The following is a 21,930-nucleotide window of genomic DNA, read 5'->3' on the forward strand; positions in this document are numbered from 1 at the left end:
TGCCTTCTGTGGGCAAGCCAGTTCTGGATCCAGAAAGCAATGTCCACTTGATCCCACGCCTCCTTATCTTCTCAATAAGCATTGCATGGGGTACCTTATCAAATGCCTTGCTGAAATCCATATGCGCTACATCTACCGCTCTTCCTTCATCAAAAGACAGTAGGTGCAGGAGTAGACCATTCGGCCCTTCTAGCCAGCATCGCCATTCACTGTGATCATGGCTGATCATACACCATCAGTACCCCATTCCTGCCCTATCCCCATATCCCTTGACCCCGCTTTCTATAAGAGCTCTATCTAACTCTCTCTTGAATGCATCCAGAGACTTGGCCTCCACTGCCTTCTGGGGCAGAACATTCCACATATCCACCACTCTCTGGGTAAAAACGTTTTTCCGCATCCCTGTTCTAAATGGCCTACCCCTTATTCTTAAACTGTGGCCTCTAGTTCTGGACTCACCCATCAGCGGGAACATGCTTCCTGCCTCCAGTGTATCCAATCCCTTAATAATCTTATATGTTTCAATCAGATCCCCTCTCATCCTTCTAAATTCCAGTGTATACAAGCCCAGTCGCTCCAATCTTTCAATATATGACAGTCCCGCTGTTCTGGGAATTAACCTTGTGAATCTATGCTGCACTCCCTCAATAGAAAGAATGTCCTTCCTCAAATTTGGAGACCAAAACTGCACACAATACTCCAGGTGGGGTCTCACCAGGGCCCTGTACAGCTGCAGAAGGACCTCTTTACTCCTATACTTTTGTTATAAAAGCCAGCATGTCATTAGCTTTCTTCACTGCCTGCTGTACCTGCATGCTTTTCATTGACTGATGTACAAGAACACCTAGATCTCGCTGTACTTCCCCCTTTTCCTAACTTGACTCCATTTAGATAGTAATCTGCCTTCCTGTTCTTGCCACCAAAGTGGATAACCTCACATTTATCCACATTAAACTGCATCTGCCATACATTTGCCCACTCACCCAACCTGTCCAAGTCACTCTGCATTCTCATAACATCCTCCTGACATTTCACACTGCCACCCAGCTTTGTGTCATCAGCAAATTTGCTAATGTTACTTTTAATCCCTTCATCTAAATCATTAATGTATATTGCAAACAGCTGCGGTCCCAGCACCGAACCTTGCAGTACCCCACTGGTCACAGCCTGTCATTCCGAAAGGGTCCCATTAATCACAACTCTTTGTTTCCTGTCAGCCAGACAATTTTCAATCCATGTCAGTACTCTACCCACAATACCATGTGCCCTAATTTTGCCCACTAATCTCCTATGTGGGACTTTATCAAAAGCTTTCTGGAAGTCCAGGTACACTACATCCACTGGCTCTCCCTAGTCCATTTTCATAGTTACATCCTCAAAAAACTCAAGATTAGTCAAGCATGATTTTCCCTTGATAAATCCATGCTGACACGGATTGATCCTTCTACTGCTATCCAAATGTGTCATAATTTCCTCTTTTACAATTGACTCCAGTATCTTTCCCACCACTGATGTCAGGCTAACTGGTCTATAATTCCCTGTTTTCTCCCTCCCTCCTTTCTTGAAAAGTGGGACAACATTAGCCACCCTCAGATCAGCAGGAACTGTTTCTGAATCTATAGAACATTGGAAAATGATTACCAATGCGTCCACGATTTCTAGAGCGACCTCTTTAAGTACTCTGGGATGCAGAGCATCAGGTCCCGGGGACTTATTAGCCTTCAGACTCAACAGTCTATCCAACACTGTTTCTTGCCTAATATAAATTTCCTTCAGTTCATCCTTTACCCTAGTTCCTTTGGCCACTATTACATCTGGGAGATTGTTTGTGTCTTCCCTAGTGAAGACAGATCCAAAGTACCTGTTCAACTCATCTGCCATTTCCTTGTTCCCCATAATAAATTCACCCGTTTCTGTCTTCAATGGCCCAATTTTGGTCTTAACTACTTTTTTTGCTATTCACATACCTAAAGAAGCTTTTACTATCCCCCTTTATATTCTTGGCTAGTTTACCTTCGTACCTCATTTTTTTCTTGGCGTATTGCCTTTTTTGTTATCTTCTGTTGCTCTTTAAAAGCTTCCCAGTCCTCCAGTTTCCTGCTCATCTTTGCTATGTTATACTTCTTCTCTTTTATTTTTATACTGCCCTTTACTTCCCTCGTCAGCCACGGCTGCCCCTTACTCCCCCCCTTAGGATCTTTCTTCCTCTTTGGAATGAAAGAATCCTGCACCTTCTGCATTATTCCCAGAAATACCTGACATTTTTGTTCCACTGTCTTCCCTGCTGGGGTATTGTTCCTTTGAACTTTGGCCAGCTCCTCCCTCATAGCTCCAGTTCCCTTTGTTCAACTGTAATACTGACACATCTGATTTTCCCTTCTCCTTCTCAAATTGTAGGTTAAAACATATTATATTATGGTCACTACCTCCTAATGGTTCCTTTACCTCGAGGTCCCTGATCAATTCCGGTTCATTGCACAACATTAAATCTAGAATTGCCTTCTCCCTGGTAGGCTCCAGTACAAGCTGTTCTAAGAATCCATCTCGGTGGCACTCCACAAACTCCCTTTCTTGGGGTCCAGTACCAGTTTGACTCTCCCAGTCTACCTGCATGTTGAAATCCCCCATGACAACTGTATCATTACCTCTGCGACATGCCAATTTTAACTCTTCATTCAAATTACACCCTACATCCAGACCTGTGTTTGGGGGCCTGTAGATAACTCCCATTAGGGTCTTTCTACCCTTAGAATTTCTCAGTTCTATCCATACTGACTCTACATCCCCAGATTCTATGACCCCCCCCCCTCATAAGGGACTGAATATCATTCCTCACCAAGAGAGCCACCCCACCCCCTCTGCCAGTCAGTCTGTCCTTTCGATAAGATGTATATCCTTGAATATGCATTTCCCATGCCCTGTCCGCTTGAAGCCATGTCTCAGTTATTCCCACAACATTGTACTTGTCAATTTCCAACTGAGCCTCAAGCTCATCTACTTTATTCCTTATACTTCGTGCATTCATATATAATACTTCTAATTCGGTACTCCCCTCTCCTTTCATATCAATTCCTATTTCACTTGGCCATACTGTATGATCTCTTCTTGAGCTTTCTACTCCATTGTTTCTGTTGTCCTTTTAAACTTTTCTTATTTTCACTTTCCCTTTAACTCCATCCTTATATTTCCAGTTCATCCCCTCTCCCCCACTACTTAGTTTAAACATATTTGTGTTGCAGTGGCAAACCTGTCTGCCAGAATGCTGGTCCCCCACCTATTAAGGTGCAACCCGTCCCTTTTGTACAATTCATCCCTACCCCAAAACAGATCCCAGTGGTCCAAGAATGTAAATCCTTGCTTCCTGCACCAGTTCCTCAGCCACACATTTAGATCCATTATCTCCCTGTTCCTGCCCTCTCCAGCACGAGGAATTGGAAGCAAACCAGAGATAACCACCCTTGAAGTCCTGCTTTTCAGCCTTCTTCCAAGTTCTCTGAAGTCCTGCTGTAGAATGTCCTTCCTCTTCTTCCCGATGTCATTTGTGCCGACGTGCACTACCACTTCCGGCTGTTCACCTTCACCCTTGAGGATTCCCTGCAATTGGTCCGTGATGTCCTGGATCCAGCACCAGGGAGGCAACACACCATCCTTAAATCTCGCCTGTTGCCGCAGAAACCCCTTTCCGTACCTCTTACTATGGAGTCCCCTACTACCACGGCTCTTCCTGATATCTGACTCCTCGGCTCTGCTTCTGCACCAATTTTAGGCTCGCACACCTGTCCGCCTCTCAGACTGGCAGTATCTTCTGTCCTGACAGCTTCCAAGAAGGTGAACCTGTTTACAAGAGGTACATCCCCTGGGGTCTCCTGTACTTCAAGCATCCTTTCCTTCCTCATCGTCACCCCCTTTCTCTCTTTCGGTATCCTCGGTGTAACGACCTCACTGTAGGTCCTGTCCAGAAAACCCTTGTTTTCGCGGATAAACCTGAGGTCATCCAGTTCTTTCTTCAGTGCTGCAACATGCTCCTTCAGAAGCTGAATCTGGACACACTTTCCACAGCTGTAGCAGCTGAGGGCACCATCAGTGTCCCTGACCTCCCACATCATGCACGTAGCACACTGAATCAGCTTAGCGGTCATGTCTTCACCCTCTGCAATTTTGCCTGGCGTAGTCTCCTCGCCGAAGACTCTCAAGCCAAAGACCAGCACTTTTCACACCAGGCACTTCCCTTGACCAGGCCTCTTCCCGACAGGAAACCAATGTGTTTAGTCACATCCTCAGAAAATTCAATCAGGCTCATAAGGCACGACCTGCCCTTGCCTACTCCTAATCATATTATACCTCCCCAAACATTCATAAATCCTGCCTCTCAGGATCTTCTCCATCAGCTTACCAACCACTGAGGTAAGACTCATTGGTCTATAACTTCCTGTTCTATCTCTGCTCCCTTTCTTGAATAAAGCAACAACATTCACAACCCTCCAATCCTCTGGAACCTCTCCTGTCCCCATTGATGATGCAAAGATAATCGCCAGAGGCTCAGCAATTTCCTCCCTCGCCTTTAACAGTAGCCTGGGGTACATCTCATCCGGACCCGGCAACTTATCCAACTTGATGCTTTCCAAAAGCTCCAGCACATCCTCTTTCTCAATAGCTACATGCTCAAGCTTTTCAATCTGCTGCAAGTCATCACTATTATCACCAAGAGCCTTTTCCATAGTGAATACTGAAGTATTTATTAAGTACCTCTGCTATTTCCTTCGGTTCCATACACACTTTACCACTGTTACATTTGCTAAGACCTATTCTTTCATGTCTTATCCAACTGCTCTTCATACTTGTAGAATGCTTTGGGGTTTTCCTTAATTCTGCCTGCCAAGGCCATCTCATGGCCCCTTCTGGCTCTCCTAATTTCCTTCTTAAGCTCCTTCCTATTAGTCTTATAATCTTTTAGATCTCCAACATTACATAGCTCTCTGAACCTTTTGCAAGCTTTTCTATTCTTCTTGACCATATTTAATACAGTCTTTGTACACCACAGTTCCTGCACCCTACCATAACTTCTCTGTCTCACTGGAACGTACCTGTGCAGAACTTCACACAAATATTCCCTGAACTTTTGCTGCATTTCTTCCACACTTTTCCTTGAGAACATCTGTTTCTAATTTAAGCTTCCAATTTCCTGCCTGATAGCCTCATAATTCCACTTACTCCAATTAAACACTTTTCTAACTTGTCTGTTCCTATCTCTCTCCAATACTATGATAAAGGAGATAGAATTATGATCACTATCCCCAAAATGCTCTCCCGACTGAGAGATCTGACACCTGACCAGGTTCATTTCCCAATACTAAATCAAGTACAGCCTCTCCTCTTGTAGGCTTAGCTGTATATTAGACAATAGGTGCAGAAGTAGACCATTCGGCCCCTCCAGTCTGCACCGCCATTCTGAGATCATGGCTGATCATTCTCTATCAATACCCAGTCCCTGCCTTGTCCCCATATCCCTTGATTCCCCTATCCATCAGATATCTATCCAGCTCCTTCTTGAAAGCATCCAGAGAATTGGCCTCCACTGTCTTCTGAGGAAGTGCATTCCACACCTCCACAACTCTCTGGGAGAAGAAGCTCTTCCTCAACTCTGTTTTAAATAACTGACCTCTTATTCTCAATCCATGTCCTCTGGTACTGGACTCTCCCAACATCTGGAACATATTTCCCGCCTCAATCCTATCAAATCCTTTAATTATCTTAAACGTTTCAATCAGATCCCCTCTCAATCTCCTCAATTCCAGCGTGTACAAGCCCAATCTCTCCAATCTCTCTGCGTAAGACAGCCCTGCCATCCCAGGAATCAACCTAGTGAATCTACGCTGCACTTCCTCAATTGCCAGAATGTCCTTCCTTAAACCTGGAGACCAAAACTGTACACAATATTCCAGGTGTGGTCTCACCAGGGCCCTGTACAAATGCAAAAGGACATCCTTGCTCTTGTACTCAATTCCCCTTGTAATAAAAGCCAACATTCCATTTGCCCTCTTCACTGCCTGTTGCACTTGCTTATTCACCTTCATTGACTGGTGAACTAGGACTCCTAGGTCTCTTTGCATTTCTCCCTTACCTAACCCTACACCGTTCAGACAATACTCTGCCCTCTTGTTCCTGCTTCCAAAGTGGATAACTTCACATTTATTCACATTGAATGACATCTGCCAAATATCTGCCCACTCACTCAGCCTATCCAAGTCTCCCTGTATTCTCCTAACGTCCTCTTCGCATGCCACCCAGTTTAGTATCGTCAGCAAACTTGCTGATATAGTTTTCAATGCCCTCATCTAAATCATTGACATAAATCGTAAAGAGCTGTGGTCCCAATACAGAGCCCTGTGGTACCCCACTAGTCACCTCCAGCCAGTCTGAGAAACACCCATTCACTGCTACCCTTTGCTTTCTTTCTGCCAACCAGTTTTCTATCCATGTTGAAACCCTGCCCCCAATGCCATGAGCTCTGATTTTACTCACCAATCTCCTATGTGGCACCTTATCGAATGCCTTCTGAAAATCTAGGTACACAACATCTACTGGCTTACCCTCGTCTAACATCCTTGTTACACCCTCAAAAAACTCCAACAGATTAGTCAAGAAACCTTCCTGAACACACCTAACAAACTCTATGCCCTTGCTCTAGGGAGATGCCAATCTATATTTGGAAAATTGAAATCTCCCATCACGATAACTCTGTTATTATTACACCTTTCCAGGATCTGCTTCCCTATCTGCTCCTTGATATCCCTGTTACTACTGGGCAGCCTATAAAAAACACCCAGTAAAGTTACTGACCCCTTCCTGTTCTTAATCTCCACCCACAGAGACTCCATAGACACATGACATCCACCTTTTCTGCAGCCGTGACACTATCTCTAATCAACAGTGCCATGCCCCCACCTCTTTTGCCTCTCTCCCTGTCCTTTCTGAAACCTCTAAAATCCAGCACTTGAAGTAACCATTCCTGTCCCTGAGCCATCCAAGTCTCTGTAATGGCCACCATATCATATCTTCAAGTACTGATCCATGCTCTAACCCATCCACTTCGTTCAGAATACTCCTTGCATTAAAATAGATACATCTCAAACTTCGGTCTGAGTGTGTCCCTTATCTTATTACCTGCCTATCCTCCCTCACATGCTGTCCCCTATCTTTCTCTATTTGAGAGCCAGATGACTCTTCCCCAGTCTCTTCAGTTTGGCACCTGAGAACATTCTATCACATACAAACCTTTGATTTCAGTCCACACAAGCAGTCCTTGCATGACCTTTATCCTCCTCCACCTCACTATCTGCTCTCACACTCCAGTTCCCCCCCTCCTTGCATATCTAGTTTAAACCCCCCGGAGCAACACTAGCTAACCTACCCGAATGTCGAATTATCGGGTGAACAATGTAGTCTTTGGGGTAACTGCAAGTCTATGTCTTTGCTATAGTTTTGCTCACACTTGAATGCTATAGCGAGTGCGCTTTTTCTTTGCCGGTGGGGGGAGGGGAATTGTTGCTCGCTGCCGCTTGCTGGAGGGTGGGGAATGGGGTGGGGCAGATTTTGGGGTTCTAACATTTAAATGTCATTCGTTCTTGGGGCACTCCTCTGTTTTCGTGGATGGCTACAAAGAAAAAGCATTTCAGGATGTATATTGTATATATTTCTCTGACATTAAATTGCACGTTTGAACCTTTGATTATTTTCCAAATGGGGAGAAAATTAAAAAATAAATCACAAGTGCAAAATGACCTTGTGCAGGATTCCCTAAAGATTAATTTGCAGGGCCAGTCAAAGATAGTGAAGGCAGATACAATGTTAGCATTCATTTCAAGAGGACTGGAATACAAAACCACAAGACAATATAAGACCACACCTGGAGTATTGTGTGCAGTTTTGGTCCCCTAATCTGAGGAAAGACATTCTTGCCATAGAGGGAGCACAGAGAAGGTTCACCAGATTGATTCCTGGGATGGCAGGACTTTCATATGAAGAAAGACTGGATTGACTGGTCTTACACTCACTAGAATTTAAAAGATTGAGGGGGCTCTTATTGAAATGTATAAAATTCTAAAGGGATTGGACAGGCTAGATGCAGGAAGATTGTTCCCGATATTGGAGAAGTCCAGAATGAGGGGTCACAGTTTAAGGATAATGGGGAAGCCTTTTAGGACAGAGATGAGGAAAAACTTCTTCACACAGAGAGTGGTGAATCTGTGGAATTCTCTGCCACAGGAAACAGTTGAGGCCAGTTCATTGGCTATACTTAAGAGGGAGTTAGATATGGCCCTTGTGGCTAAAGGGATCGGGGGTACAGAGAGAATGCAGGTACAGGGTTCTGAGTTGGATGATGAGCCATGATCTTACTGAATGGCGTTGCAGGCTCAAAGGGCCGAATGGCCTACTCCTGCACCCATTTTCTATGTTTCTAAAAACAAGGATTTGATGCAGAGGCTTTCTAAAGACATTGGTCACACCATACAGAGTATTGAGAGCATTTTGGGTCCATATTGTGAGAGGATCCAGAGAAAGTTCATAACAATACACCCAGGAATGAAAGAGTTAACATATGAGGTGTGTTTGATGGCTCTGATCCTGGACTTGCTGGAGGTAAGAAAGATCTCATTGAAACCTACAGAATGTTGAAAGGCCTAGATAGAGCCAATAATAGAGTCTTAAGAGCCTCTTAGATAGGTACATGGAGCTTAGAAAAGTAGAGGGTGATGTGCAAGGGAAATTCTAGGTAGAGTCTAGAGCAGAACAATATTGTGGGCTGAAAGGTCTGTAATGGGCTGTAAATTTCTATTTTCTATAGAGTGGACGTGAAGAGGATGTTTCCTATAGTAGTTGAGTCTAGGACCAAAGGGCACAGTCTCAGTATAGAGGGATGTTCCGTTAACCATATAACCATATAACAATCACAGCACGGAAACAGGCCATCTCGGCCCTCCTAGTCCGTGCCGAACTCTTAATCTCACCTAGTCCCACCTACCCGCACTCAGCCCATAACCCTCCACTCCTTTCCTGTCCATATACCTATCCAATTTTACCTTAAATGACACAACTGAACTGGCCTCTACTACTTCTACAGGAAGCTCATTCCACACAGCTATCACTCTCTGAGTAAAGAAATACCCCCTCGTGTTTCCCTTAAACTTCTGCCCCCTAACTCTCAAATCATGTCCTCTCGTTTGAATCTCCCCTACTCTCAATGGAAACAGCCTATTCATGTCAACTCTATCTATTCCTCTCAAAATTTTAAATACCTCGATCAAATCCCCCCTCAACCTTCTACGCTCCAATAAATAGAGACATAACTTGTTCAACCTATCTCTGTAACTTAAGTGCTGAAACCCAGGTAACATCCTAGTAAATCATCTTTGCACTCTCTAATTTATTTATATCTTTCCTATAATTCGGTGATCAGAACTGCACACAATATTCCAAATTTGGCCTTACCAATGCCTTGTACAATTTTTACATTACATCCCAACTTCTGTACTCAACACTTTGATTTATAAAGGCTAGCGTTCCAAAAGCTGGCCTTTAGAACAGCAATGAGGGATTTCTTTAGCCAGAAGGTAGTGAATCTGTGGAATTTACCAGTCAGCTTTGGAAGCCAGGTCACTGGATGCACTTAAGGCAGAGGCTGACACGTTCCTGATTCATCAGGACATAACGCTTCAAACATGGCCACAAAATATTAAATTCCTGAGAAAGCAAATGATTTTCCTCAGTGTTGCATGTGCACTAAATCATGTGGTTTCTAAGTGTTTATCATGAGTTTACAACTACTGAATTAACGTCTTGCTACCACAGCATCTCCCAAGAATAACACAGGAATAAATTGCCAACCAAATCAGTACAGAATATCCCGTCAGATGAAAACTGTACCAGAAAAATGAAAAAAAAACACTGCAGATGCAGCAAAGCTGAAGTAACAGAAAATATCAGAAATATTCAGCTAATTTGGCCACGCTTATGAGAAGAGAAACAGGAATTTATGCCCTGATGAAGGGTCACTCCACAAAATGTCAACTGTTTATTCCTCTCCATAGATGCTGCCTGACCCGAGTTTTGTATGTGTTGCTCTGGGTTTCCAGCATCGGCAGAATCTCATGTTCAAGACATTATGTCTCAGACACTTCATTAGGAAAGCTGTGATCTTCTCACCGTTGCACTCTGACCTACTGACAAACATACCTGCACCAAAGTCTTTTCTATTGTCATAAACATCTCTACATTACGATCCATTCTGGATGGATTTTGCAGGTCAAATCGTCTCCTAAAAAAAGCAAAATGTGGCATTTATTAATCACTGACCAGTCTGAAAAATTAAAGTTCAAATCTCAAAGTACATTATCAAAGTATGTACAAAGTATACAACCTTGAGATTCATCTTTTTGCAGATAGCCACATAACAAAGAAATACTATATAATCTGTATATAGAAAAACTTTCACACAAGACTATCAAACTTGCAAAAGAACAAATCGCAAACAAATAATACAATATTAATCGGCAGACTGCAGAATCCCAAAAAAAGATTCCACAACTGGAAGCGACCTAGACGAGTGAAGCCAGTCCAGGGGTTGATGGCCACAACCAACAAATCAATCAGTTCAGTGACATGTCAATGGTTGCAGGCCACAGTAGCGGATCCAGTTCCATGCCGAAGCACCTCAATAAAATCGTGCAAATAGTAAAGCATGTTCATTGCTGAGGCCATTAAACATCAAATCACAGCCAAAAGTGAATCTGCAGTCATGAGCCGCTGATGTGATTGAAACCTGTAGCATCGGACCCAGGACTCCTGCAGCTGCTACCTGCAGCAGCCAAGAGGGAGATCAATCAAAAGTAGGAACATGGCACTGAAAATCCATTCATTCTCTGCTCTCGTCTCCATTTTAACCTGGCTCCAGACATTAAGTGGTGTGGAGTACAGGTGGCCCCCGCTTTTTGAATGTTCGCTTTACGACAATTCGCTATTATGAAAGACTTACATTAGTACCTCTTTTTACTAACCAAAAAGGATTTTCACTTTTACGAAAAAAAGACGCCCGCTTTATACGTGTTTACCCCGAGAAAGACAACAATGACCGTGAAGCCTTGTGCGGACAGTCGTTTGTACATGCGTGTACGTGCGTACGCGCCAATTTTTTTTTCTCCAAACAGATTTTGGCTCGCTGTCTTCCGAAGTTTGATAAGTGAAACTACACCATACCTTGACACTGTCTTATCCCCCCCCCCACCCCGTTCAATCTCTTCCCACCTATGTTCATGACACTTCTCATGCTTTGAATTTTTTCAATGATTTTAAGTTCCCTGGCCCCCTCCGTCTTATTTTCACCATGGACGTCCAGTCCCTATATACCTCCATCCCCCACCGAGATGGTCTCGAAGCTCTTCGGTTTTTTTTTTTGGATTCCAGACCTAACCAAATCCCCTCTACCACCACTCTCCTCCATCTAGTGGAATTAGTTCTTACTCTCAATAATTTCTCCTTTGGCTCCTCCCACTTCCTCCAAACCAAGGATGTAGCCATGGGCACCCGTATGGGACCCAGTTCTGCCTGCCTTTTTGGTGGCTTAGTGGAACAGTCCATGTTCCAAGGCTATACCGGTATCCATCCCCCTCTGTTCCTTCGCTACATCGATGACTGCATTGGCGCTGCCTCTTGCACGCGTGCTGAGCTCGTCGACTTCATTAACTTTGCCTCCAACTTTCGCCCTGCCCTCAAATTTCCATTTCCAACACCTCCCTCCCATTTCTTGATCTTTCTGTCTCCATCTCTGCAGATGGCCTATCTACTGATATCTACTATAAACCTACAGACTCTCACAGCTACCTGGACTATTCCTCATCCCACCCTGTCTCTTGCAAAAAGGCTATCCCCTTCTCACAATTCCTCCGTCTCTGCCGCATCTGCTCTCAGGATGAGGCTTTTCTTTCCAGGACAAAGGAGATGTCTTACTTTTTTAAGCAAAGGGGCTTCCCTTCGTCCACCATCAAATCTGTTCTCAAATGCATCTCTCCCATTTCCCGCACATCTGCCCTCACCCCATCCACCCGCCACCCCACTCTGGATAGGGTTCCCGTTGTCCTTACCTACCACCTCACCAGCCTCCAGGTCCAACGTATAATTCTCCATAACTTCTGCCACCTCCAACGGGATCCCACTACCAAACACAATTCCCCCCCCCCCCCCTTCTGCTTTTCGCAGGGATTGCTCCCTACGCGACTCCCTTGTCCACTCGTCTCCCCCATCCCTTCCCACCGATCTCCCTCTTGGCACTTATCCTTGTAAACGGAGCAAGTGCTACACCTGCCCTTACACTTCCTCCCTCACCACCATTCAGGGCCCCAGACAGTCCTTCCAGGTGAGGCGACACTTCACCTGTGAGTCGGCTGGTGTGGTATACTGTGTCTGGTGCAGCCTTTTATATATTGGCGAGACCCGACGCAGACTGGGAGACCGTTTCGTGGAACAGCTACGCTCGGTCCGCCAGAAAAAGCAGGATCTCCCAGTGACCACACATTTTAATTCCACGTCCCGTTCCCATTCTGATATGTCTATCCATGGCCTCCTCTATTGTCAAAATGAATCCAAACTCAGGTTGAAGGAACAACACCTTATATACCGGCTGGGTAGCCTCCAACCTGATGGCATGGACATTGACTTCTCTAACTTCCGTTAATGCCCCTCCTTCCCTTCTTACCCCATCCTGGACATAGTTAGTTGTTTACCTGTTCTCCATCTCCCTCTGGTGCTTCCCCCCACCCTCCTTTCTTTCTCCCGTCCCATGATCTTTTCCCTTCTCCAGCTCTGTATCACTTTTGTTAATCACCTTTCCAGCTCTTAGCTTCATCCCACCCCCTCCGGTTCACTCCTATCATTTTGCATTTCCCCCTCCCCCCGCTACTTTCAAATCTCTTACTATCTTTCCTTTCGGTTAGTCCTGACGAAGGGTCTCTGCCGAAACGTCGACATCGCTTCTCCCTATAGATGCTGCATAGCCTGCTGTGTTCTACCAGCATTTTGTGTGTGTTGCTGTTTGAATTTCCAGCATCTGCAGATTTCCTCGCGTTTGCCCCTTAATAATCTTATATGTTTCCATCAGATTCCCTCTCATCCTCCTAAATTCCAGTGTATACAAGCACGGTCATTCCAATCTTTCACCATGTGAAAGTCCTGCCATTCCAGGAATTAACCACATGAAACTACGCTGCACTCCCTCAATAGCAAGAATGCCTTTCCTCAAATACAATACTCCAGGTGTGGTCACACCAGGGCCCTGTAGAACTGCAGAAGGACCTCTGCTCCTAGACTCAACTCTCCTTGTTATGAAGGCCAACATGCCATTGGCTTTCTTCACTACCTGCTGTACCTGCATGCTTACTTACAGTGACTGATGAACAAAGACATCTAGAATCACCAATGAGAGGGAATTTGATGACAGTGAGGACAATATGAGGGAGGGTGATGTTCTGGAGCATGTTGATATTAGGGGAGAGGTGGTTTTGGAGTTGTTAAAATACATTAGGATGAATAAGTCCCCGAGGCCTGACAAAATATTCCCCAGGCTGCTCCAGGAGGCAAGGGAAGAGATTGCTGAGCCTCTGGCTAGGATCTTTATGTCCCCATTGTCTACGGGAATGGTACCAGAGTACTGGAGGTAGATGAATGTTGTCCCCTTGTTCAAAAAAGGTAGTAAGAATAGTCCGGGTAATTATCGACCAGTGAGCCTTACGTCTGTGGTGGGAAAGCTGTTGGAAAAGATTCTTAGAGATAGGATCTAAGGGCATTTAGAGAATCATGGTCTGATCAGACAGTCAGCATGGCTTTGTGAAGGGCAGATCGTGCCTAACAAGCCTGATAGAGTTCTTTGAGGTGGTGACCAGACATATAGATGAGGGTAGTGCAGTGAATGTGATCTACATGGATTTTAGTACGGCATTTGACAAGGATCAACACAGTAGGCTTATTCAGAAAGTCAGAAGGCATTGGATCCAGGGATGTTTGGCCAGGTGGATTCAGAATTGGCTTGCCTGCACAAAGCAGAGGGTCGTGGTGGAGAGTGTACATTCGGATTGGTGGGTTGTGACTAGAGGTGTCCCACAAGGATCGGTTCTAGGACCTCTAATTTTCATTAACCACCTGAATGTGGGGGTAGAAGGGTGGATTGGCAAGTCTGCAAACAATACAAAGGTTGGTGCTGTTGTAGGCAGTGTAGAGGATTGTGGAAGATTGCAGAGAGACATTGATAGGATGCAGAAGTGGGCTGAAAAGTGGCAGATGGAGTTCAACCTGGAGAAGTGCGAGGTGGTTCACTTTGGAAGGACAAACTCCATGGCAGAGTACAAAGTAAATGGCAGGATACTTGGTAGTATGGAGGAGCGGAAGGATCTGGGGGTACATGTCCACAGATTCCTGAAAGTTGCCTCACAAGTAGATAGGGTAGTTAAGAAAGCTTATGGAGTGTTAGCTTTCATAAGTTGAGAGATAGAGTTTAAGAGTTGCGGGGTAATGATGCAGCTCTATAAAACTTTGGTTCAGCCACACTTGGGAGTACTGTGTCCTGTTCTGGTCGCTTCACTATAGGAAGGATGTGGAAGCATTAGAAAGGGTACAGAGGAGATTTAGCAGGATGCTGCCTGGTTTAGAGAGTATGCATTATGATCAGAGATTAAGGGAGCTAGGGCTTTACTCTTTGGAGAGAAGAAGGATGAGAGGAGATATGATAGAGATGTACAAGATATTAAGAGGAATAGACAAGAGTGGACAGCCAGCGCCTCTTCCCCAGGGCACCACTGCTCAATACACGAGGACGTGGCTTTAAGTTAAAGGGTGGAAAGTTTAAGAGGGATATTAGAGGAAGGTTTTTTACTCAGAGAATGGCTGGTTCGTGGAATGCACTGCCTGAGTCAGTGGTGGAGGCAGATACAATAGTGAAATTTAAAAGACTACTAGACAAGTATTTGGAGGAATTTAAGGTGGGGGATTATTTGGGAGGCAGGGTATAAGGGTCAGCAAAACATTGTGGTCTGAAGGGCCTGAACTGTGCTGTACTATTCTATGTTCTCTATGTCCTGTAAGATCCCTGAGATTCTAACCTGGTCTCAATATATCGATGTGGTTACAAAGAAGGCAAGAAATGGCTATACTTCTTTAGGAGTTTGAGAAGATTTGGTATGTCAACAAATACTCTCAAAAACCTTGTTGTACCATGGAGAGCATTCTGACAGGCTGCATCACTGTCTGGTATGGTGGGGTGGGGGGGGGGTTCAGCTACCTGATAGGACGGAAAAATTCTGCCAAAGGTTGTAAACTTGGTCAGCTCCATCTTGGGTACTAGCCAACAAAGTACCCGGGACATCCTCAGGGAGCGGTGTCTCAAAAAGGCAGTGTCCATAATTAAGGATCTCCAGCACCCAGGGCATGACCTTTCTCAATGTTACCATCAGGTAGGAGGTATAGAAGCCTGAAGGCACACACTCAGTGATTCAAGTGCAGTTTCTTCCCCTCTGCCATCCGATTCCTAAATGGGCATTGAATCCTTGGACACTACCTCACTTTTTTTGAATATACAGTATTTCTGTTTTTTGCACAGTTTTTTAATCTATTCAATATACGTATACTGTAACTGATTTACTTGCTCATGTATAATTATATTATGTTTGTTATTTTTTCCCTTCTAGATTATGTATTTAATTAAACTGCTGCTACTAAGTTAATAGATTTCACGTCACATGCTGGTGACAATAAACCTGATTCTTTAGGCATGTTTCTGTGGACCTCAACAGGACAGATGGGTGGTATGTTGTCTCCCAGGTGCCAGGGATAGGGACATCACAGATTGCACCCACAGCATTTTAGAGAAGGAGGGAGAGCAGCCAGATCACTTGGTAGATATTGGTACCAAATACATAGGAAGGAAAAGCAAAGAGGTACTGAAGAGTGGATTTACAGAGCTAGTTAGAAAGCTAAGATGCTGGACATTGATGGTACTAAATTCTGGATTGCTGCCTGTGACACTCAGCAGTGCGGGAAGAAAAAGGATGATTTGGCAGATAAATGCAGGGCACAGGAGACAGGGCTTAAGGTTCTTCGATCATTTGGATTGCTTCTGGGGGAGGTATGACCAGTTTAAAACTGATGGGTTGCACCTGAACCCAAGGGGGACGAATATTCTTGCAGCCAGTTTTGTTGGAGCTATTGAGGAAGGTTTAACACAATTTGGTAGGCAGGTAGGAGCCAAAATGAAGGCACTCAGGATAGAACAAATGGTTAAAAAAGCATGACATACAGTCAGACTGTGAAGCAGATGACAGGACACTACAGCCAGCTGGGCAAGTATCAATTCATTGGTGATACAAAAATCAAAGGTAGCAAATACAGCATTCTAAGTGTTATATCTCAATACACTGAGTACAAAAATTAAGGTGGATGATATTGTCTTACTGCTACACTGGGACCAGACAGGATGTACCCCAGGCTACTGTGAGAAGTGAAGGAGGAGATTGCTGAGCCTCTGACCATAATCTTTGCATCATCAATGGGAATGGGAGTGGTTCCAGAGGATTGGCGGGTCGAGGGTGTTGTTCCTTACTACAGGTAGGACGTGGAAACCATAGAAAGGGTGCAGAGGAGATTTACAAGGAAGATGCCTGGATTGGGGAGCATGCCTTATGAGAATAGGTTGAGTGAGCTCGGCCTTTTTTCCTTATAGAGTGATGGAGGACGAGAGGTGACCTGATAGAGGTGTACAAGAAAATGAGAGGCATTGATCGCATGGATAGTCAAGGCTTTTCCCCAGGGCTGAAATGGGTAGCATGAGACTGCATAATTTTAAGGTGCCTGGAAGTAGGTACAGAGGAGATGTCAGGGATAAGTTTCTTTTAAAATGCAGAGAGTGGTGAGTGTGTGGAATGGGCTGCCGGTGGCAGCGGAGGCGGAAATGATCGGTTCTTTTATGAGGTTCCTGGATGGCAACATGGAGCTTAGAAAAATAAAGGGCTACAGGTAAAGCCCAGGTAGTTCTAAGGTAGGGACATGTTCAGCACAACTTTGTGGGCCAAAGGGGCTGTATTGTGCTGTATGTTTTCTATGTTTCTATGACACAGAAAAGGTATGTCGAAAGGGCAATGTTATGATCGTCATGACAGATTTTAACATGCAGGTTGATTGGGAACGGATCTCAAGAGTGAGTTTATTCAATGCCTATGAGATGGCTTTTTAGAGCAGTTTGTCATCAAATCCACTAGGGGATCGGCTATACTGTACTATAATGAACCAGAGGTGATTGGGGAGCTTAACGAAAAACAGCCCTTCGGAGCCAGTGATCAATGGATAATTGAGTTCAATGTGACACCACAGCAGCAATGGAGCGAGTTCCTGGAAAAATGAGGAAGGTGCAGGATAGAAGTATTCTTAAAACAAAGAAATACTCAAATGGCAAAATAGTACAACTGTGGCTGACAAGGGTAGTTAAGGCTAATACATAAACAAAAGTGAGGGCATACAACAAAGCAAAACTTAGTCGGAAGACAGGATTTGAGAAGTTATAAAAACCTACAGAGAATCATGAAAATGGACAAAGGAGAGCCAGTGGATGTGTAACTATGAAAATGGACAAGGGACAGCCAGTGGATGTAGTGTACCTGGACTTCCAGAAAGCTTTTGATAAAGTCCCACATAGGAGATTAGTGGACAAAATTAGGGCACATGGTATTGGGGGCAGAGTACTGACATGGACTGAAAATTGGCTGGCTGACAGGGAACAAAGAATAGTGATTAATGGGTCCCTTTCGGAATGGCAGGCTGTGACCAGTGGGGTACCGCAAGGTTCGGTGCCGGGACCACAGCTGTTTACAATATACATTAATGATTTAGATGAAGGGATTAAAAGTAACATTAGCAAATTTGCTGATGACACAAAACTGGGTGGCAGTGTGAAATGTTAGGAGGATGTTATGAGAATGCAGGTTGGGTAAGTGGGCAAATGTATGGCAGATGCAGTTTAATGTGGATAAATGGGAGGTTATCCACTTTGGTGGCAAGAACAGGAAGGCAGATTACTATCTAAATGGAGTCAAGTTAGGAAAAGGGGAAGTACAACGAGATCTACATGTTCTTGTACATCAGTCAATGAAAGCAAGCACGCAGGTACAGCAGGCAGTGAAGAAAGCTAATGGCATGCTGGCTTTTATAACAAGAGGAATTGAGTATAAGAGTAAAGAGGTCCTTCTGCAGCTGTACAGGGCCCTGGTGAGACCCCGCCTGGAGTATTGTGTGCAGTTTTGGTCTCCAAATTTGAGGAAGGACATTCTTGCTATTGAGGGAGTGCAGCGTAGGTTCACAAGGTTAATTCCCAGAATGGCAGGACTGTCATATGTTGAAAGATTGGAGCGACTGGGCTTGTATACACTGGAATTTAGAAGGATAAGAGGGAATCTGATTGAAACATACAAGATTATTAAGGGATTGGACACACTGAAGGCAGAAAGCATGTGCCCACTGATGGGTAAGTCCAGAACTAGAGGCCAAACAGTTTAAGAACAAGGGGTAGGCCATTTAGAACAGAGATGCGGAAAAACGTTTTCACCCAGAGAGTGGTGGATATGTGGAATGCTCTGCCCCAGAAGGCAGTGAAGGCCAAGTCTCTGGATGCATTCAAGAGAGTGTTAGATAGAGCTCTTATAGATAGCAGGGACAAGGGATATGGGTAGAGGACAGGAACGGGGTACTGATTGTGTATGATCAGCCATGATCACAGTGAATGGTGGTGCTGGCTAGAAGGGCCGAATAGCCTACTCCTGCACCTACTGTCTATTGTCTATCATTAGAAGGGAAAATATGAAATATGAAAGCAAGCTAACAAACAATATCAAAGTGGATAGTAAAAGATTTTTCAAGTTTGTTAAAAATAAAGGAAAAATTAGAGTAGATACAAAACCACCAGAAAATGAGGCCGGAGAAATAATAATGGGGAACGAGGAGATGGCAGATAAACAAAATGAGTATTTTGCAACAGTCTTCACTGTGGAAGATTGCGCCAGTGTGTCAGATGTTGAAGATCTGGCAGTGTGCCAGATGTTGAAGGATGAGGGAAGAAAAATGAGTGCATTTGCTATTACTAGAGAGAAGGTGCTCAAAAAACTGAAAGACCTATGGGTACATACGTCATGCACCCTGAATATACTGGAGGGGCAAGTAGTGTTGAGGAAATGGGTAGGCTGCAGAAGGACTTGGATTAGAAGAATCGGTAAGGAAGTGGCAATATACTGCAGATATACTGCACCCTGAAAGAGGTAACGGTAAAAATTGTGGAACATTAGCAATGATCTTACAAAATTCATTGGATTCTGGCATGGTGTCAGAGGACTGGAAAATTACAAACGTAATTAAGAAAGGAGGGAAGCAACAGAAAGGAAATTATAGACCAGTTAGCCTGACCTCATTGGTTGGGAAGATGTTAGAGTCAATTGTTGAGGATGAGGTTACGGAGTACTTGGTGACACAAGACAAGACAGTACAAAGTCAGCATGGTTTCCTTCAGGGAAAATCTTGCCAAACGAGCCTATTAGAATTCTTTAAGAAGATTACAAGTAGGATAAAGGGGATGCAGTGGATGTTGTATATTTGGACTTGCAGATGGCCTTTTACAAGGTGCCACACATGAGGCTGCTTACCCAATTAAGAGCCCATGATATTACAGGAAAGTTACTAGCATGGTTAGGAGGAAGCAGCCAGTGGGAATAAAAGGATCCTTGTCTGACTGACTGCTAGTAACTAGTGGTGTTCCACAGGTGTTGGTATTTCAACAGCTTTTTTTTTTAAATAGATGGCTTTGTTTCCAAGTTAACAGATATTACAAAGATTGTTGGAGGGGCAAGTAGTGTTGAGGAAATGGGTAGGCTGCAGAAGAATCGGTAAGGAAGTGGCAATTGAAATACAATACTGAAAAATGCATGGTCATGCACTTTGGTAGTAGACATAAATGTGCAGGCCATTTTCTAAATAGGGTGAAAATCCAAAAATCTGAGAAGCAAAGGGACTTGGAGTCCTTGTGCAGAACACCCTGAAGGTTAACTTGCAGGTTGAGTAAGTGCTGAGGAAGGCAAATGTAATGTTAGAATTCATTTTAAGAGGTCTTGAATACAAGAGCAGAGATGTGATGCTGAGGCTTTATAAGGCACTGGCAAGGCCTCCCCTTGCATATTGTGAACAATTTTGGGCCCCTCAACTTAGAAAAGATGTGCTAGCATTGGAGAGGGTTCAGAGGACGTTCACAAGAATGATTCCAGGAATTAAAGGATTATCATATGAGGAACATTTGATGACTCTGGGCCTGTACTCAATGCATGGGAAAGAATCTCATTGAATCATTTCAAACGTCGAAATGCCTAGTAGATGCGGAAAGGATGTTTCCCATGGTTTGAGAGTCTAAGACAAAAGGGCACAACTTCAGAATAGAGGGGTACCCTTTCAAAACAGATGTGGAGAAACTTCTTTAGCCAAAAGACGGCGAATTTGTGGAATTTGTTGACACATGCAGCTGTGGAGGTCAGTTCGCTGTGTGTATTTAAGGCAGAGATTGAGAAGCTCTTGATTGGACACGGCATCAAAGCCTATGGGGTGATGGCCGGGATATGGGGTTGAGGAGGGAAAGTAAAGGATCAGCCATGATTGAATTGAGCCAAATAGCCTAATTCTGCTCCCATGTCTTCTGTTCTTATATTAGGGTGGATAAATCCCCAGGGCCTAACAAGATGTTCTCCCGGATTTGAATATTTGGGTAGATACGGACTGGTTAAGGATAGTCAGCATGGCTTTGTGCATAGTTGGTCATGTCTAAGCAATATTATGAGTTTTTCAAGGAGGCTACTAAGAAAGTTGACGGAGACAAAGCAGTGTATGTTGTCTACGTGGAATTTAGAAAGAAATTTGACAAGGTTCCAAATGGGAGGTTAGTCAAGAAGTTCAGTTGGTCTGACCCCATATAAAGTGGTCAGCTCTACAATTCAAAAAGTCGGATGGGGGATTGGCATGTCCAAATTTTAAACTGTACCACTGGGCATTTGTACTAAAAAAGTCTTTGCTATTGGATGGAGGAGGATAAAGTTTCGTCACGAAATAATATAGAACAAGAGCTAATAGCACCAATAAGGTTGAAGGACTTTCTCCTTATAGGTATATCTACCAAAAAATGTGATTCGTATTACAGTCCAATTTTAACCTATACGCTACAAGTGCTTAGAGCAGCAGAAAAAATTCCTAAAATTTAAAAGCCTATGGTGCAAATCATCTCCATTATGGAACAACGATTAATTTCTATTGGGGGGGGGGGGGGAGAAGCATTCACTAACAGAACTTCAGAGGATAAAGGTATTACTACTCTTCAAGATATTAATGGGGCAAGTACTATCCTTAGCTTTCAAGAACTGGTATTGTGATATACCACCGTAAATTCCAGTGTATAAGCTAAGAATTTGGCCCTAAATTTTGGTCCTAAAATTAGGGTGGGGGGGGGGGGGTCGGCTTATACAGAGGGTGCCAACTTTGGAAAAACGAATACATGGAAGACAGGTTGTATTTATTGGCTGTTTTCGAGTCAAATACAAATGCTTATAAAATCTACACAAATAGATCTACAAAACATTCTGTTTCTCAGTTTACTTGTACACACTGTTGTCATCAAACATTCAGAGCTTGCAACACTCACACTCTTCATTACCTGACGCTCCAAAAATCACATCCCATTCTTCGGCAGTCACCACATCATCATAAGGATTGTCAATTTCTGCTTTGACATCGTCATTTGCAGCTATACTGGCTGCCAAATCTCCATCATGTTCTTCCCAAAGCAAATGATCTTCAGTGCCACCCAAAGCATTGCTG

General features: G+C 44.0%; 1 protein-coding gene across 4 annotated transcripts in view; it reads right to left on the reverse strand.

The window, feature by feature from the left end:
* Positions 1 to 21,930, reverse strand: part of smarcc1a (SWI/SNF related, matrix associated, actin dependent regulator of chromatin, subfamily c, member 1a) — a 282,864-nt gene that overhangs the window by 230,620 nt on the left and 30,314 nt on the right. For all 4 annotated transcript variants that reach the window (XM_059985324.1, XM_059985310.1, XM_059985330.1 and 1 more), the window contains exon 4: positions 10,234 to 10,315. In XM_059985324.1, the coding sequence (XP_059841307.1) occupies positions 10,234 to 10,315 (82 nt within the window). The remainder of the gene's footprint in view (positions 1 to 10,233; positions 10,316 to 21,930) is intronic.

Source organism: Hypanus sabinus, chromosome 1 (assembly GCF_030144855.1).
Source record: "Hypanus sabinus isolate sHypSab1 chromosome 1, sHypSab1.hap1, whole genome shotgun sequence".
Lineage (NCBI taxonomy): Eukaryota > Metazoa > Chordata > Chondrichthyes > Myliobatiformes > Dasyatidae > Hypanus > Hypanus sabinus.